This window comes from Cheilinus undulatus, linkage group 13, assembly GCF_018320785.1.
Source record: "Cheilinus undulatus linkage group 13, ASM1832078v1, whole genome shotgun sequence".
Lineage (NCBI taxonomy): Eukaryota > Metazoa > Chordata > Actinopteri > Labriformes > Labridae > Cheilinus > Cheilinus undulatus.
Window position 1 is genome coordinate 35,136,052 of NC_054877.1, and position 20,636 is coordinate 35,156,687.

A 20,636-nucleotide genomic window follows, 5' to 3' on the forward strand; every position below is an offset into this window, starting at 1 on the left:
CATGTTATACTGGTTATCTCACTGAGAGGAGGTGTAGTGCTTTCACGAAATTCAAACATTTTCACCATCACGTCAAGCCTTGGAGGTGAAAAACATGTTTAAAAGGCTTGCATTGAAACCTAACAATCATGAATTCTACTCAAGGCTATCTCCATGGTTTACTCCATTTATACTAAGGATGTGGTATGAAAGCATCTTTGTTCAACCTTGATTATCTCATGGTTGTTTATTTTAGATGAAGCTTAACTCTAATTTTATATTTTCAAATTGCATGCAGGCACTCAAGCTGTTCCTGAATAGATTGTGATTTGCACGGTAAATTCACGGCTGCATTTTCTTAATAGATTTCTTATGTTAACAACATATGCTCCGATCTTAAGACATATTTTATCAAACAGCCTTTCTGGATTTTTCTTGAATTTTAACTCCTCTTATTTACGTGATTTTATCTGAGATTAACATGTCATGATCTTTTACCTGTACCCACTTTGCTGCCTGATCACTGATATTTTATTTGCATTGTATTTCTTTTACTTGTGAAGCACTTTGTAACTCTGTTTTGAAAAGTGCTCTATAAATAAAGATTATTATTGTTATTATTATCTTACAAAAGAAATCAGTGAAGATGTACTGCAGGTTAGTTCTTGGGAAATGTTAAGCCCTGGAAAATTCAGTACAGCTGATTTAAATACGCCAACCATTATAAATGAAAAGCTTAATAGTTAAATGGACATTCAATTGCATGTTTATTTTTTTGTGAAAAGGAAGGTCTTACACTTTACCTTGAGGAGGTGGCCAATGAGATAAGCAGGGCCTGTAGGATGCCTCTGATGTAAACAATGGGGCTTTTTTTGGTGATGAAGAAGTACATGGCTGGGAGGATGAATAAACCGTGCAGTATCAAACCCATTACAACTGTGATGGCATAAAATCCCAGTTTCTTTCCCATCGCTGAAGGGTCATCCATCTCAAGGATCTTTCCAGCAACCAGAAACACGATCCCAAATGGGAAATACCTAAAAAAGACATAAGGAAGACAATATTAGAGATGTTCATCACCAAAGAAAGGCCTGTAAAAAGGGGTACTCGTTCTTGGTGAGAGCATCATCAATTTTTCATTAGCTCCAATGAATGCATTTTTTTCACCACTTTTCTTCTATTTTATATTCTGGCTGCCACTTTCAACCACTGTTAGGTATGAAAAGAAGTACTATGACTTGTACTTCCAAGCAAGATCAACATGAAAGATCATGCATAAAGCTGATTATCAACTCAACAAGTAAACCCAGAGTTCTTGTAAACATGTATTTATTATCTAAAAACATCTTTATATCAAGCAAATCATAGTTAGATGGATCCTTGTATGGAAACAATGTATTGGTGGATTACCATGTGGTAAAACGGCATGCAATAAAGAAAATGAATGATTTGTGGCCTTCAAATTATGCAGATGTATGCAGTATCAGACTGTCTGTTGCACTGAAAAGTCTTTACAGCTGCAGAATCTTGAGCGACAGTTTATTGCTATAATGATTACAATCCCAATCAATCGTTTTCATGTTAATGTTTTGCTCACTTTCAAACTGGAGCAGAGCCGGCGGGCGGGGGTGTGGGGGGCTATAAACAAACCTTTGGGAGATTTGATTGAGCCACTTAATTGTCATTATCATGGGCCACTGCCCCTGATCTATTGGCCAGTCATAGGCGATTTTACCATTAGGCAAAGGTAGGCAATTGCCTGAGGCCTCCAAGTCACTTAAACTGCTCCAGGGGCCAGCGCTTAGCGGGGAAAAACTCTTAAAAACTGAAAAAAACCCCCACTGCAATAAAACAGACATGGCTAAATCATACTATCCCCAAAGTGCATCAGCGTACCAGTAAAATGCCCAGTATGCCATTCCAGCCCTGCTGCTTTCAGTGCTAAGACAGAATTCCTTTACATGGTTGTCCTGTTTTTTTTTTTTCCTTAAAAAACAGATAGATGTAGCATGAACAGGTGTCTGAAAACAACATTACAGATTCTACAGAGGAAAGCAGAGGTAAATCTTTGTAACCTGGAAAAATGCATACTTATCTCACAAGACCTGCGTTGGAGGTTAATGTCAAACTGTCGTGACCTATAGCATAAATAACTACCGGTAAGAGGAGATCTGAAACTGAGGTTGTTAGTGATGTCAGCAAGTGCTGTGAACACAGGCAATTTGAGAAAAGTGTGAATACGTTAAACACATAGTACAGACTATAATTAGGACAGCTGTACAAACATTAGCAGGAAGAAGAGACACAAAAAATGGCCTACAGTGGGAATACGCACATATCTTTACTGCATGATTAATCTGAATAGGCTCATATCTTCCTTTTTGTCTCATATGTGACTTGTCTGACAGTTAAAGAGCCATAGAAATGAGAACATCAACATTGTTATATATTACACCCTAAAATCATATTTATAAGTAATAACCATCTTTTAAATAGGCAAGTGGCATTTCTTTTTGTTAATGATGCAAGCGTGAGTATAGATTAAGGAACGCTTAAATGTGTCTCAGTGGAGTAATACATGTGTGATTGAACAGGCCCTTGAACAGTAAAGAAACGTGGTTCAGCTCATCATTTACTTTAAGACTCTTACAGTATCCAATAATGTTGGCTTATAACAATCATATGGAAAGTGTGTGAATTTTTACTTTCTTTGATGACCTCACAGAGCTCTGTAATCAAGAGATCTGATTGGTCTGTAGGCTGAGTTTCATACTCATCACTCTCTTATAGCTTGACCTGTTGACTCCTAATACTCCTGATAATTTGTCTAAATTGAGAAGCCCTCTACAAATGACAGGATCTGTCCTCTTGAGGCTATGACTGTACTGTGTCTGATGCCATTGCAGTATTTGAGGTATGCAAATCCAACTTTAGTTAACATTCATTTATCAAGTCAGGCTGAAATAGGAGAAATCCTTATTTCATTCCATCATTTTTGCCCCGATCCATTGAGCTTTGTGTTTTTATTTTGATAATGTTTAGCGAGTTTCAAAATAAAACTCTCACCAGATGACGATGGCGACAATCTTCAGGACTGCCTCGTTCAAACTCTGGCAGAAGTTAACCAAAGCACTTCCATTGGGACCCATTCTGCCCAACATTATTCCTGAATTTAAAAACAAAAGCAGGCATGGTTAGATGAATATATCAGTCATACGCTGAAAATGCTGCTTTTATTTGATACATATAAATGGTGTCATTTTCTGTGTAAAACACATTCAAACCAATTTATGCAAACATTCTGAATTGCCAGTAAGTCTATTATGCAAATACAGATTTTATGTAAATGAATCTGCACCTTTTTAGATGTTTTTGTTCAGATGCCATGCATGCTACTCACCCATAGTGGCAGAGAAAATGACAATCCCGAGTACATTCATGCCTTCACTAGTACCCGGAGATGTTTTCATGATCACGTCAGGTGGTGGCGTGAGATCCAGGGAAAAATTCTGGACATCAGTGCCGTTGTCATCCTGGATGCCATAGATGTAGACCCGCCGTGTTGTGGTCTCATCCAATAGCTGAGCCACTGTAGGTTTGGGGATGAGCTCAGGGACTCTCTGGGTTCGATACTTTAAAACAAAACAGAACAAGGGCCCTAACATCAGCACGGTAAACACGACACCAAAGGATTCCTAACAGAATTTTGTCACACAATATACTGGGACTCATATCATGGATGTTATCTTTGTGATGTCTGTTTCTGACAGCACTTCATTGGCAGTAAAACCTCCAGATTTAATTTCCTGCAGCCAACATATAATCTCTGTGTTCATCTATCAAAAATACATGTGCTGTGAAAGAGAAAACAAGCACTGTATCTGCCTAAAGGCTGAGATTTAAAGGAATGGATTGTCATTTTTGTAAATACACATTTCCTTATCAATAATGAGATTGGAGGATTTTATCTGAAGGCTAAATAAAAAGCTACAGACAGCAGCCAATCAATACAGCTCAGCATAACAACTTCAAACAAGAGAGAACGGCTATCTCTGTCCTGTTGATGCCAAGCTCCTGCAGGCAAATGTTGACAAACATAAAAACGTATTATGAGCATGGTATCACTTTTCCAGGGGTAAAAGGACAGGTGCTCGAACACTCTTTGCTTCCAACCTCTGCATGTGCATGCTCAAAAAACTTTCCAACATAGATGGAGAAATGAGAAGCTCCTGCATGTGGAGCTCAATAAAGAGTAAAAGATTTTAACCAAAACATCTAATTACAAAATTAAATGTTAAGTTAAAATGCAGATACAATCAATCATCGTTATTCATAGGATAGGCAATTTGTGAAATGGGACACCCCAGATGCTCTCTGGAGCTTATAGGTAGGGGCCCAGCCATCAGGCTCATTGCCATAACTGTATGAAATCAAGCACCTAACCATGCAGTTTCCATTTGCTAACATTTGTGATAAGAAACGAGTCTAGTGAAGAGCTTAGCGACTTCAAGCACGAGACTGTGATGAATTCCACCTTTGCAATAAGACGGCTAGGACATTTTGGACAATGCTATGCTTCCAACTTTGTGGCAACAATTTGGAAAAGGCCCTTTTCAATTCCAACACTTTGGCCCAGTGCACAAAACAAGGACTACAAAGACATGGTTTAATGAGTTTGATGTGGAAGAACTTGACTGGCCTGCACAGAGCCCTGACCTCAACCCCATCAAGCACCTTTGGGATGAACTGGAATGGAAATTGCAACCCAATGCTTCTAGCCCAACATCAGTGCCTGACCTCATAATTTCTCTACGGGATCATTGGGTACAAATTCCCACAAAACACTCCAAAATCTTTTGGAAAACCTTCAAAGAAGCATAAAGGCTGTTACAGCTGTAAAAGGGGGACCAACTTAATATAACAATACACAAACACAAGGTCATTACAGTCCCTGTTGGTGTGATAGGCAGGCAACCTAATATTTTTGTCCATGTATTGTATATTAAACGAGCATTTCTAGTATTAACTTGAGACTGTGAAATAGCCTATGAAATACTCTAGGGGTCCTGTATATTGACAGAAATGTAATACATGCGGACAGGCACATAGAACATTACAATATTAATTAATTGGAGTATGTTTTATATTGAAAACTATTGGGAATTGATTTAAGATCAGCAGCCACAAGGGGTTTTAGACTGAACATATTTAGCAGCAGCCGTCGTCTCAAGGTCCATTTAAAGACAAAGACAATATGTTTTTTTTAAATTGTGGTTTGAAGCATGTTCCAGATCTAAAGACTTTTGCAGGTCATTCAAAACTCATCTGTGTTTCTTACCCTTAAGAGTTTCTTCATTTTTGGTGGGGTTTATTGCATGAGAAGGAGCCTTTTTAAACCATAACATGTGCTTTAAATAACTTAAGACAGAGGAGTCCAAACTTTTTCAACTGAGGGCCACATATAGAAATTTATAAGAATGATGGGGCCACTTTCATATACCACACCTTGAGGATATTAAACCAATCTAAAGTAGATTAAGATATTCTTAGTGATTGAGTGTGCTCACATGGATAGTTAATGATTGACAAGGCAACTAATCAGTTAATTTGAAGATTTTGGGGAGTCCGATAAGATTTCAGGGGGCCCTTGCTAACACTGGCTGCACACTTGGAACGCTTGGTGCTGCTATTTGCTGCAGTAATTAATTAGGACATTTTAATCAAGATAACTTTTTGCTTGCCAGTGACAATGTTTACCATTTATAGTATCATCTTAGTTTAGTCACAAATTCAAAAAGTCAATAAATTCTTCTTGTCAAAATGTTTGTTTACAGAATTAGCATGGTAGCACCACCTTGCGCTAAAACTAAGAAGTGCTATACAGTCAAGCAAAAGCTTCCTGTTCTTATGTGGGCCATATTTCATTTTATTTTCTAATTTGCAATTTCTAATTTTGCAAGCCAATCAAAAGGGACAACGGGCCGCATTTGGCCCCTGACTTAAGACATTAATTTACACTGATAGTTAAACACAGTCTACAAAGGTGGCAGTAAGTTAAATAACAATTGTGGTCACGTTAATCACCTATTCTCACCAGTCTGATGCTCAGTTTGAACTTCAGCAGATTGTCTTAACCATTTCTACGTGCCTAAATGAAGTGGTTGCTGCCATGTGACTGGCTGATTTGTATGTGAGTGAATCTTTATGTGTGTAAAGTGTCTTTGCTATAAAGATCTCCACTCACCTGTTGAAAAGTAGCTTGAACCAGATTGGCAGGAAACATGTTGCTGGGGAGAAAGAGAATTAAGAAAAAATTAATGAAAGAAGCTGAAACAATACATAAAATATGAGTTTAAAAGTATCACAGTGGCTAACATATTAATCCAGTAAAGATGGTATATTGTACCTCCTTAAACATGCTTTGAAATACAGTCTTTCAGGATGCACAGCATAGATGCTTTTGCCAAAAGAGCCCTGCATTACAAACCTGTCACTTTCAGAAGGAACATGTCTGTGAATGAAGATAATGCATCTTTACATTTTCCTCTTTTTTTTTTTTGCCTTAATTCAATATACATATCCTTCTTTGGTTACCAGCATCCATTAACAGGATAAACCATGACAGATGCAAGGCTGTGCATGCAATACGCTCATTTGCATTCATCACAAATGGAATCAATGGCTCTTATAATAGTATGTACCATCAGTGACTGTTTCAGCATTAGCAGAACGCAACCTCCAGGACTTCATTATTTTCATATTATCTCTTACAGAAGGGAGGTAATACGCTTTAACGAGTACCCTAAAAAACACTCTTATCTCAGTGGAGCAGAACCATGTTGAGTGCTCTGCCTGCTGTTTTGTTTTGTTTTGTTTTGTTTTACGAAGGAGAGAGGGCTCAATGAGGCTGAGATAAAGCAGGAAGAAATTACCTATGACATCAACCACAGAAGGAACAGGGTTCATTCAAACTGCAAGTCTGCAGGGGAAACATGGACAGACAAAGACTTCTGATTTGACAAAATGGCACACAGTTGTTGGTCCATTCAAAATTTTCTCTGTCATTTAAAACTTGTTTGTATTGTTTCTGTAAAAAAACTTTGGGTTTCCACTAAGCTTTAAAAGTGTCACATAAATGTAGATTTAAATGCCTACTCCTCACTGAAAAAGTCGTGTACACCAGAAAAAGGGGAGGGTACACCAGAGCAGGGGTGACCTTCCGTTCTTAGTTTTCGTGCACATGCTTCCCAGAAGTGGGGGACACAACACAAGATAAAAGGGCTTACTTTGTGCCTGATTCCCCTCTTCCTATCAAAGTCCACAAAAGCCTGATTATCTGATTGTTCTAAAGATTATCTCAGCCTCTTTTCCTCTGGTGTGAGGAGTGATAAGAGTGGATTTTTCCCTCTCTGATCTGCATGGAAGAAGATTCGAGATGCTCTGATGCTCTGATGTTAACCCATGTAGACCTCGGCTGCCTAAAAACCTGCCCTCCAAAACTTCAGCGTTGTTTGAAAAGAACCTCCCAAAATCCTGAGGGGTTTCTGAAAGATTGTACAGAATTTCAACATTTACCAAAATCTTTATTTCTCAGCCTCTGTAGCAGATAGACACACAAAAAACCACATAAACTTGAAGCCACTGTATATGCCCAAAGTAAAATAATGTTTTTTTCATTCATTGAATGCACAAACAAATGCAATTACATCTATCTTCCATTTTACTACACTGACCTTGAAGACTTCATTATAATGATCTGTTAGCTTACGTGGGCTAATTAAAGTGGGAGCGCTATTCATGGCTGATATGAGCAGATGAGTTCAGTTAGCAGCTAAAGACGTTTTTAATCTTAAACTTTTCTATGTGGCTAAAGAACCTAAATAGGATAAAACCAAAATCTTTTTTGTGTTTTATCCAACTTTCACCTTCTCTATTACTGATCTTCTGGGGTAATCCTTTGATGGTACAGGACAGGCAAAAATAAGTCATAGGCTTCAGCCTATTTCTTTTATGGTAGCTGTCTGACAAATTTTATGTATAAAGGATCTTATTTGATGCTTCTTATACTGATTACATCCGAGCTTGCACTTTATGGATTGTCACATTGAACAGAACAATGGACATCAGAAGTGGGGGAACAACGTGTTGATTTTTAGTGGCAATGTGTATGATGTAACAACTTGTCCTGTAAAACACTCTGACAAGGAGCACCAAAAACTGCAATACTGTTGCACTTTCCTGTGGTTTGGTTAGCATTCACATTGCACCTGGTCAAATAAACCAAACTGTCAAAAGATGAAACCACAAGTCCATCTCCTTCCACCATCATGCTGTCTTGCGAGTTCTGCTTTTGCTTTGGGGCATTATGAGCAGACAGTGAGGCAGTGAGCAGCGAGCTGTCCAGCATGTTGTTCATAACATGAGATGACTGAATTAGTGTCGAGGAGGAAGGTGAGGCAGAATGGGAGCAAGATATTACATGTTGCCATGGTTACACAGATACTGAGCAAGGTACAATGCTGACATTTATTTGACCGTAAATCATCACTCCTATGCCACTTCCTGCCTTTGGTTCACAAGTTGGTCCACTTCCCTTCACACCTCAAACGAACAACACCAGGGTTAGTTTGCAAGTGAACCAAGACTCCAGATTTTAAGCGGACTGTAGTTTGCTTTTTTTGACCTGCACCAGAGTTCAGATGAGCTTTCCCACCACTCCAAACGAACTGGACCAGAGTTCATTTAAAGTAGACTAAACAGCTCCGGTGTGAATGCACCTCATTGAGCTGATCTCTAATGTTTAAAGGGGACATATTATGAAAAATTCCTTTCTCAGGCTTTTCTAACAAAATTATGTGCCCCTGGCCTGTCCACAACCCCCTCAGGTACCAGAAAAATCCATTCCCTCTTCCCCTCTCTTTCTCTATCTTTCGGAAAATGTGCGCTGAAACAAGCTGTTTTCAGAATTTACCCTCATGACCTCACATGGGGAGTAAGCACCCGCCCCCACATTTGGTTGGCCCTCCGTGCTTGGAAGAAAGTTCCACCCTCTTCTCCTGATCTCCCTCTCAGATGCCAACCAAGATGCTGGATACCTCAGTGGGTCACCCTGCTGACTTTGGTCCGGGAGATTCAAGGTTCAAATCCCAGTCAGGTCCTTAACTTTAGATAAAAAAGTGTCATTGTAACATTGTAACATCAGGAGTGCCACATCCATTTCCTGAGAGGGGTGTGGTCAGATGTGGAGTGAGACAGCTCATTAAGATTTAAAGCCACAGTCACTCCTATACTAGAGTGTTTTTTCAGCAACAAACTTCACAGGCATGTTTTGGGGACCTCTGAGAACAATAAAAACCTGTCTTCAAGGGGTAAAATATGTCCCCTTTAAAACTGGTGCATGGAACTGTTCATGTTTGACTTTTACCGATGCAGGGCTCCACTGACTGATACACTCGGATCCTTGATGGAAAGACCGGTTAAAGCTGTGGTAAGCTATTTATTTTTAGTGTCGTATGCCAACAAAAACAACAACACCTGTCAGGGTCTTGTTATTAAAGCCATCTAACAGAATAACACACTTCTGCAACGCCTCCTCGCGCTGGACTCTCACTTGAGGAAAACCAGCAAGGGACAATGCTCCAGCCAATGAGGAGGCTAGCACCCGCAGCCAATCACGACTCAGGTCAGAGGGAGCGTTCCTATTGGCTGCTGTGGTAGGTGCGCTTCAGCCTCTCAGCTTAGTGAGTAGTTGATACAATGTCGGAGTTGCCGGCGGTGTTCCGCCCTATGTAGAATTTGTTCATGCTGAGACGAAGTGTTTTCTTGCCTGTAATTCGGCCATCGATTTCAGTGGAAAAGCGGAGCAAAATCACTCCATGAGAGCTTTGCCGCCGTCAGTATTCGATTCAGTAGACATGCACATTCGCGAGGAGGTATGTGAGAAGAGGGGTGGAGCTATGGAGCTCAAACACAGAGAAAAACTGGAAGGAAGGGGGAGTAGAGTTGATTCTACACGGCTCTCATCGAATGTTACATACTCATGCTTTAACTAATTCATATCTTTACACCACCACTAGAAAAGATATCCATCGCCTTTTACTTGGTTTAGGCCCTCTGTCTATCTATGTTACAGAAGACACCAGAAATCTCAGTGATTTTCTCTCTGTCTTTTGACACTCAGATGCCCAGAGTTATGTGATCTTGTTTCTACCAGCTGAGACTTATTTCTAAGAACATACTCTTTCTTTCATTCTCAGACCTAGAAAAGGTCATTCATGCTTTTATGATATAAAGGATAAAGGATAATAAACAGGACCAGCAGGCACTGCTTTCACAACTGAATGCTTGTATTTCAATCCCCTGGCAGAGGAAAGAACAGCAATAAAAAACATCACAATCCAAAACCTAGAAAGATTTTTTTAATAGATAAATATGTACCAAAAATGCCTCTTGAATAACTACCACTGTAAGGCGGCGGTGGTGACTCTGGACTGCCCTTGGACACACCATAAGAAAAAGAAATGCAACTGCCTGCTAACCTGACATGCCAGATGGATTTTTTTTTCACACATCCATCTGGTAAACCTCTCATAGACAGTGTTTGGGACAAGGTAGTGCCTTTGAAAAAACAATAGGAGAGTGATTGGATGGACGTTCTGTCTGTCAAATCTTTACGGGCCAATCAGAGCAACAAAAACGTGACAGCTGTTACTGAGGTGCACCCCTACCGAGGATAAAACAAACAATGAATTCTATGCCTGCAAAACTCTGCCTAGATTTCCTTGTGGTTTTCTACAAAGTTTGTGTCATGCATCACTGTGTAACATGGTATAAGAGTTCATTAATCCCTGAAAGGCCATGATCTTCTTTAACTATTATATAGCTCTTAGTGATCACATGCTTCCACAAGGTAAACAACTGCAGGGCAGTGAAAGAACAATGAAGAGTGAAGAAGAAGGGTTGGGTGATTTCTGTGGTAGTGTGACTCATAGACATCTTAAAAGCAAAGGATAAACAAGAGGCCCAGCAACCTTGATTTAAGACCCTGAAAGTATAATCAGTTCATTGAGTCAGAGTGGCCATTTGTGCAAGGAAAAAAATTAAAATGTTCTTAAGATATCGCCTTCACAACCCAAAAACCCTGCCACCTCCAGCTGAGCTGTCATCGACATGAAAACATGGGAAAAACACACTGCAGCCATTCACAAAATATAAAAAGTGATTGTTGATTCAGCATTTACTCAAATGATATATCAAATAATATGTAAATTAATGTACTTATTAAAACAGCCAAAATATTGGGTTCAGTGAAGCCTTTAAAATAGATCAAAATAAGTTCCATATTACAAAAATGAAAAGCAGCCTTATTTATATTAATGTTTGAATTATGTTTACTTCTGCTCTTGTAGGTGAAACTATCAGTATGAAGAATCTGTATTTAGTATCAGTACAGAGAAGCAGCGATACTGGCCATGTATTTATTTGGTATTGAATCGACATTAAGTTTAGCAGCTTTGCATTGCCCACCTCTAGGGCATGTGCAGTTACCTGTGAGTAAACTTAGTAATGTGAGTTTAACAGACAGCCGTTATCGTTGTTCAGCATCAGTAGTGGCAATTGGTGAAGCAAACTAATGCTAGAAGCCAGTCAGGAGAAAAGTGAAAGCATCTTCCCACTATGAAAAACTTTCTTCACTCTTCTTTTGAAAAAGAAATGTGATCCAGATCTAGAGGGATTGGGGTGCAGCCCACAGACCTCAACTTCTCATACCAGAAGTCACTTGAAGTAAATAGCGGAAGTTTGTCTTTGTTGTTTTCTTTGTGTGCAACGCCATATTAACTCAATGAGTGCCACTGATGTATGTTTACGTCAAAGTGTTTTTTTCGGTGGCTGGCACAAGGGGGTGCTCTCACGCTCCCTGTTAGTAATTTTGGGGCTTCTTGGATACGTAGTCAGAACACGGAAGAGATGGTAGATCAAAGCCACAGAGATCAGAGGTGGAGACCCTGGGGTCAAAGAGCAGAGCGATCATTATGGAGGTAATCTAAGCTAAAAGTTCTAAAATAGACGCTGGAAGACACTTTAAACGTTTGCCTGAGAAATCGCTTACTCACTAAAACCGACACTGAACTTAACGACAGCGAATCCAGGGATCAGCGCAGTCATTCATCTGCCTATGCCGGCCAAGAATGCAGTGAGGTCTCCCCCATGCGTCGGAGGAAAAAGGCAGCCTCTCGCCAGCTTGATGCATACAGCGACAACACTTCAGAGACTGACTTTTCCGACCCAGACCCTCAGGAATGCCTGCCGAGTGAACGGAGCGGATCTTGTTCTCTGATCCAGAGCGATGGAGATAAGTTAACGTCAGGAACCCACTGATTTTTCAGCCAGATTTATAGAATGAAACCATCACTCATGCTCCTGTGATTTCAGAAGCAGACTTGAGAGAAGAGCAAGCCCCATGCAGTTCTACAACGCAGTCTGTTGGCAGAAAAAGAGGTAAGAACAAAAAAATTCTATATTATAGATTATATATTATATATAAAAAACATATTATATTGCTATTATATTACTTCTATAATTTACAGGTAGTGCCAGGGGACACGCAGACAGGAGAGGACGTGGGCGTATCGAGGTGAGGTCCCGTGGAGGCCGTCCAGTTCCAGAGTGTCAATGGCATGACAGTGACTGGAAGCATTGTTATTTATTTTACAGTAAAATAACATTTGTAATACAATTTTCAGATGTCTTTTATGTCAATGAAGGCAAAATTATAACATTCAAATCACTGTTTTGCTTGACAGACTCTCTCACAAAAATGCATTTTTCTCAGCTTTCTAGAAAAAAAGTGGTCTTTTTGTTGAAACTAGCCTCAATTCAACTTCAGATAAATCAAGAACAGAACAAACTGCAAACAAATGTTTTTTTCCATGATGAAATAGAGTGTTTCTTCTTTCATTTGAGCTATTTGGTGTTTTCAGAGTCATAGTACAAAATATTCTGTGGGTCTTAAAGATCACTCAAAATGGCCAAAAATGCCGGCACAAGCCACTTTCCATTTTATAAAAGGGCTGGCACTCAATGAGTTAACAGTGGCAACTCTGCTACATCAGGAAACATAAGTAGAAAAAAAGGGAAAAAGAATACATGAGGTTTTCTACTAAAAAGCTCAACGATTACATTACTTTTTAAAATTCATTTTTAATGAATTGATTTATAATCTCTTTTTATATATCACTTGGTATAGATTGAAGCTGGATTGACTGGCTGTCGATACGTCAAGTCGCCATCATGTTGCCAGATGATCCACTTTCCTGCATAGTCTCTTGAAGCTTCAGGATACATTATGAATGCTGCAAAACCACCTCCAGTCATAGGAGCAGTCATGACTCTACCTAGTATTAAGGTCAACAAGGTCAGGACCATCTTTTCCCATGCATGCCTAAAAACAACTTGACTTGATCATAGTTGCAACAAAATACAACACCAAGAGTTCAACATGCTCCTCTAATAACACTCTTTCAGTGTTTGTGTGGGTGATGAAGTGAATGCTCGCTGCTGTCAATCTGCAATCTTTGGTAGATTGTGTTTTTTGGAAACTCTTGGTAATCCGTCAGGTCAGACAGAATCAATGACATACTACAGATGAGGTGATGTAACTAGATTATTTTACTTGTGAACTACTGACCCTGTGTTGACTTTCTTTACTCACAGAGATGAAGATGAAAACACTACAGCCAACAATACTCAGCTTTTAGGAGGGGAACTGGAGCAGGACAGGGAAAGGAGAGACAGAGAGAGAAAGGGAGATGACGGAGTTGAGAGATTAGCCTTCTTTTCTGTTTCCGTTAAAGAACGACAGAATTACAGAGGAACCTATAGGCTCGAATTGACAAGACCAAGGACTGATGGAGTGCACCTTTTGGAAAACTCCTTCCAGGTTTAAGATTTTTAGAAACTTGAATGTCACCGGTGTGCAACATTATCAACTCTGTTTCAAAGCAAATGATGGGCGGCGCTAAACTTGTGCTGGTAGTAACATTGCTCAATGAACTTTACACTTGGGTACAGACACAGCTGACTCTTCCACTATGTTGATGAACAGACATGCCTAAATGGACCATGGAGGTCACTGCAGGACTCTACAGTGACACTGACACTTCTGGACCAACCCCTTTGTGGGGTAAACCTAGAAAAAAGCTAACTACAGAGGAAAGGCAAGGATAATGTCACATCGTTGGACATCGTTGCTCTCTGTAAGTGAGCTGGACTTGTTTAAGGAAATAAATGAAACCTCACAGATTACCACTGCTGCAGTTGTATTGTGCTCCTTGTAGCTTCTTTGCAGATGAGGTCATGCTGCAAAGGAGACGTTACCAAAAAGGTCATGTTTGAGCACTTTTTAATTAAAAGCGTGTTTGTGACAAAATGAGGACTTTTGAAAACAACAGAGGCTCAGCTAGCTTCTTTGGTCAGTACAAGACTCCTCTTGACTTTTGTCTCCATTCATCTGGCTATAGACAAATCTCAATGCCAGGAGGTCTGAAGGATACCGATCACCTCCACGCCAGGTAAATCAGTTTAACTAGAAAAAGATTGCCTTTTTAGATTGTAGGGATTGTACTCAGTGTATGCAGAATTTTTTTGATAATTGCAGCATAGGGGTCCATTTAGAGCTGTCCATTCCCATTCATTCCTTTATGCTGTCCCACACTTCCTAATCCCAAACTCGTCATCATAATCACATGACTGCAAAGAACCTATAGCATGTAGAAGTGTTTTTTTGCATTTTTAATGGGGATGAAAATACTTGTGAGAACAGTATTTGTGGACGAAGAGGCTGACTAAGGTGGCTTTTACACTGGGGGGCAAAGTCCTGGATCCAAATGCACTTGAGCCCAAAGTCTGGCTTGTTTTCGTCGGTGTGAATGCAAACAGACCCTGCCCGGGCACGAGGCCTGGGCCCACTTGGGGAGGTGGTGTCAGGTGCAATACAAGTACAGTGCCATGAAAAAGTATTTGCTCCCTTTCTGATTCCTGTTTTTTTTTGCATATTTATCACACTTAAATGTTTCGGATCATGAAACCAATTTTTATATTTCACAAAGACAACCCAAGTGAATATAAAATACAGTTTCTAGATGATGATTTTATTTATAAAGGGGAAAAAATCCAAACCTATTTGGCCCTGTGTGAGAAAGTAATTGCCCCCTGAACCTCATAACTGATTGTTCCACCCTTGGCAGCAATAACTGAAATCAAGGGTTTGTGATAACTGGTGATGAGTCTTTCGCATTGCTGTGGAGGAATTTTGGCCCACTTCTTCGCAGAATTGTTTTGACTGAGCCATATTGGAGGGTTTTCCTGAATGAACAGCACCACAGCATCTCCACTGATTTAAGTCTGGATTTTGACTTGGCCACTCCAAAACCTTAATTTTGTCTTTTTGAGCCACTCAGAGGTGGACTTGCTGGTATATTTTGGGTTGTTGTCCTGCTGCATAACCCAAGAGCGCTTGAGCTTGAGGGCATGAATTGATGACTGATGTTCACCTTCAGGATTTTCTGGCAGACAGCAGAATTCATTGTTCCATCAATCACAGCATGTGGTCCAGGTCCTGAAGCAACAAAGCAGCACCAGACCATCACACTGCCACCACGATGTTTGACTGTTGGTATGTTGTTCTTTTTATCAATTGCTGTGTTATTTTTACGCCAGATGTAACGGGCTGCACACCTTCCAAAAAGTTTAACTTTTGACTTGTCAGTCCACAGAGTATGTCTCCAAAAGTCTTGGGGATCATCAAGATGTTTCTTGGCAAATGTGAGACGAGCCTTTGTGTTCTTTTTTTGTCTGCAGTGGTTTTGGCCTTGAAACTCTCCCATGATGCCATTTTTGCCCAGTGTCTTTCTTATGGTTGAGTCATGAACTCTGACCTTAACTGAGGCCAGTGAGGCCTGCAGGTCTTTGCATGTTGTTCTGGGATCTTTTGTGACTTCCTGGATGAGTCGTCTTGGCACTAATGTTGGTTGGCCGACCACACCTGGGAAGGTTCACCACTGTTCCCGGTTTTACCCATTTGTGGATAATGGCTCTGACTATGGTTCGCTGGAGTCCTAAAGCCTTGGAAATGTCTTTGTAACCTTTTCCAGACTGATAGATTTTAATCACGTTGTTTCTAATTTGTCCTTGAATTTCTTTGGATCGTGGCATGATGCGTTTCTTTTTGAGATCTTGTAGACTTCTCCACATTGTCTGACAGATTCTGTTTAAGTGATTTCTTGGTTCAACAAATCTGGCAGTAATCAGGCCTGGGTTTAGCCAGTGAAATTGAACTCAGCTTTCCAAGAACTGTGGTTAACCACGGTTAACTCATGATTTAACAAGGGGGGGGGGGCAATTACTTTTTCACATAGGGCCAGATAGGTAGATAAAATCACTATTTAAAACTGCATTTTGTGTTTACTCAGCTTGTCTTTGTGAGATATTAAAATTGGTTTGATGATCCCAAACATTTCAGTGTGAGTAAATATGCAAAAAAATCATGAATCAGAAAGGGGGCAAATACCTTTTCAAGACACTGTATAGACTCTTGCATAGTTTCGGATGAGGTGTGAATGCAGAGGCAGAGGAGAGAGCTGGGCAACAGACAAAAAATTCACCCCACCTTCAGTGACTAGGACTAAAATGATTTTTGAGCCACCATGCTTATTCTGCTTTCAGCAAGTTTACATGGAATGTGTATGTGACTTCTAGGCCTTAAGTTGACACTGAGGAACTGCAGCGTTTTGTACGTCTGCATTGGCTTCATATCACAACACTCGAGATTCATCACGACTGAGGCTGCACGCATCATGAGCTGCATATCCCACGTCAACACAAAGCTCTAATCGGCATCAAAATTCAAACAGCACACTTCCGCTGCAGAGAGATTAAAAGGCATATTGTATTTTACAGCCTGTGCATTCAGCAGATTGATTCAAAAGACATATGGCAAAGACATACAGCCACAATATGGTGCAACTACAAAACTGCTGGCACAGATTTGACCACTTAGGCAGCATATCGTGTGTTTAAGACAGAGAAAAGCAGGTTAATGAAACACTCTGACCCCAGAGCCCCTGATAAATCCAAGTATGCACATATTTATACATGCTATGCTCATTATATATGCACTTATCACACAGAGGCACACAGGGCTGCAGACAGAGCCCATTTGTGAGTGCACTGATATAGTATGCCTGCATGATAGATGAAGGCTGTAAAGAAGCTTTGCGAGATAAATCCAAAGCACAGCTGTGCTCTGTGAAACACACATACACACAAACAAACAAGCGCACACACATGCAGTGTGAGATCCTGTGTAGGACAGAGCTTTACCTCTGCCACATGATCAGTACATGGTTGGATTTCAGGGGCTTGGACAGTCTGTCCCTCCTTTTATTCCTGTGTGATTGAAAGTAACTCAAAAACAATTGATTTTTCATATGATTGGATTATGTTATTGAAAAACTCAAAATAATTACAAACTCTACATAAGAAGAAAGTAAATATAAAATGACTGAACAGAAGAAAGATACTCAAATAATGTTGATGTTTTCTCTGGTAAATTGTGCTTTAGTGTCAGCATATCACCATTAGGTGAAACGCCCTGATGGTGGAGTCAGTGGCTCAGCAGCTCCCTGTGCTGCAGGACTTTAGCCCACTGACCAAGTGTCACACTGACACAGTGGCTCTCAGGCCTCACTGTCACGTCTCTTACTGCAAGGCTGACCCAGGTTCACCTCAAACACTCCGTCCTTCAGCAACGCTAATTAGCTTAGCGCACTAACCCACTGGCACACGCGGCTTTAATTTCTGACCTCCACCAGCCAGTCCTCGACTTCAGAGCTCAAGAAGCAGCACGCAGGGCTAGATGTTAACAAGTCACGAGTTGGTTAAAATAGCTTTAAATGGAGGTGCTGTGCAGGGAGGATCTGTGCTATAATTAACATGCTAACACCAGGTTTGCACACTCATCTCTTTCGATAGGATAAAGAAAACGCTTACAGTGATCACATTGACTTTCACATTAGCCACTTTCATTTTTGATTTCATCCAATAATCGCACGTTGTAGTTTGTTTAAGCATTTATTATACAATGTAATATGTTTGCCATCAGGCTCCGACTCAATCCCTCCTCACAGATTTTACATACAGAATTTGAGGAGTGATAATATCAAAGCTTTAACCACCAGTCAGAGCCAACAGGTGGATACTGGGGTGCAGGTGGGTTGAAGGCAAGAGCACAGCGTTGATCCAGGCGCAGCGTTGCAGCAGAGGCAGAGAAAGGAAATCTTGCAGCCTAAATAGCCTGCTAGTTTAGGAGGATGCGAGTCATGTGATTTGATTAAGATGCATGTGTGAATGTTTGTGCTTGAGATTACTGGCAGAACTAACTTGCAGGCTCCGTTTCATTTGTGTGTGTTTTTGTTGTTTAACAAATTTGTCAAAAATTAGGTACTAAAACATTGTTGAAAACTTTTTCATGGTCAAATTTCTTGTGTTGGGACTCTTTATTCACCGCTCACTTTATTTTAAAGGGGACATAATATGCAAAAATCACTTTTTCAGGCTTTTACGACAAAAATACGTGCCCCTGGCCTGTCCACAATCCCCTCAGGTATCAGAAAATCATCCCACCCCCCCTTCTCCACCTTTCAGAAATTGTGTGCTTAAAAAAAGCCATTCTCAGATTTTCCCCTCATGATTGGAAGAAAGTTCCACCCTCCTCTTCTGATCAGAAGAGCCACATCCATTAAGCCACATCTATTTCCTGAGAGGGGCGGAGTCAGACAGCTCAGTAACATTTAAAGCCGCAGACATGGAAACAGCTTGTTCTGAGCAGGGCTGAAACTGAGGGCTTTTTAGACATGCAAAAATCCAATACTGGAGTGTTTTTTTCAGAAACAAACCTCCCAGGCATGTTTTGGGGACCTCTGAGACCAATATAACCTTCTCTTAAAAGGGTAAAATATGTCCCCTTTAAGTTTCTAAAGTGCTGCATTGCTTTACCCCCTTAACATATACAAAAATTTAAGTTGATGCTATCTAAACAGAAACCGGAGACTTACTAAAAAAAAAATCCAGTAATAAATCTCTTCCCTAAATTATTGTGTAACTGTCTTCCTCAGATGTCACACCAAAGATTGGAAAATAAAAAAACATTATACTAAAAACACTTAATTTCTACTTGACATGTGAGGCCTTTGCACATTTAATCAATAATCCAATTTTCTTTAGTGTTGTCAGTGGTCTGTTGTGCCACTGCTGATGAATCAGTGATTTGTAAGATGATAACATTAAGCTAAATTAGCTGTAATTATACAATTTAAAAAGTGGTACACAGTAGGCCAAAATAAAAGCATTTTAGCCTGCCAGCCTTGGTTAAGCATGACAATGTAATACTTTTTATGCTCAAAGCTGTCGCTGTTATCCTTGTGAGAGGGCAGCTTGTTATGCAGTTGGCAGAAAAACATGCATTCATCCAAGCAACAATTAATACAGCATAAAAAAAGACAGTAAAATAGGTGAACTCATGACCACTGCTGCTGCGTACCGTCATTACCAGAGCCATCCCTTTGTGCATCCCCTCCTACAGATTTTATACAGCTTTGGTGCTGTGTGCAACCCTTTTGAACTTTATTAAATAAATTCATCAGTGACAGTGCTCTACAGTCAGTGTTATATTGTCCATGTGTGTATGTAAAAAGGCAATGTTGTGACATTTCTACCACACAACACAAGTGGAATATGACAGGAATATGGCTGTGTCTTACCGAATGAGATCCAGCAGAGCATCAGCAGAGCTCGTCATGGGCTTCTTGCTTTCGTCCGAGTCCTCCTTCTGAGCAGCTCCTCCCGGGTGGATTATGTATACCATGACGATGCCCACCACCACTGCAACAAAAGTGGTCCAGAGGTAGTAGGAGATGGTCATGATGCCCAGACGGCTGGAGCACTTGGCGTCCAGGGCGGCAAGACCTGACATCAAACTGAAGCACAGAGAGAAGAAGAGACGGAGAAAAGAAAGAGGGAAAATGAAAATTAATGTCCAATTTTTGTGTTTCTACAGAAGAAGACCACATAAATTATTTATGTGAGGATGTTCAGCTGTTTCCTTAGCAGAACTGGACCTCAATCTGTCACTGGAGGTACAAGTGGGTATCAGGCTTGTGGCACTGGACTAGTCCATATCTGTCACAACCCTTCATTTAGGGCTGTCAGCATTACTTGTGGTACGATTCAAAGACGTATGCATTCATTTAAAAAAAATTACATTTGTTGTCCCTTTCAGCACATTTCCATCAACTCATTGCAACTTCAAACCTGCAGCCACAGTGATGTGAAATAAGTACATCACTGCTGCTTAATGTCTCATTTCACTTAAAAACTCATAAGCAGTTCAATTCAAGGACGAATCAAAAGCCATCTGCACCTCCTGTGATCAAACATTCACCCTTTCTCCAGTACTTTATTCCCTTTTCAGTCAACACAAAGTTCCTTTTCTGTGTGAAGTTGACATCATAATCATCAATTGCACTGTCATAATCAAAGTTCCTTTTTTTCTTTCAAAATAAAAGCAGGGGGCATCCAAACAGGAAGTCCATTACCCCAGT

General features: G+C 40.2%; 1 protein-coding gene across 1 annotated transcript in view; it reads right to left on the minus strand.

The window, feature by feature from the left end:
• slc1a7a (solute carrier family 1 member 7a) overlaps positions 1-20,636 on the minus strand; it is an 84,500-nt gene that overhangs the window by 10,167 nt on the left and 53,697 nt on the right. The window contains exons 3-7 of the mRNA XM_041803743.1: positions 19,797-20,012; positions 6,224-6,266; positions 3,380-3,611; positions 3,046-3,145; positions 783-1,016 (exon numbers count right to left, since the gene is read on the minus strand). Of these exons, the coding sequence (XP_041659677.1) occupies positions 783-1,016; positions 3,046-3,145; positions 3,380-3,611; positions 6,224-6,266; positions 19,797-20,012 (825 nt within the window). The remainder of the gene's footprint in view (positions 1-782; positions 1,017-3,045; positions 3,146-3,379; positions 3,612-6,223; positions 6,267-19,796; positions 20,013-20,636) is intronic.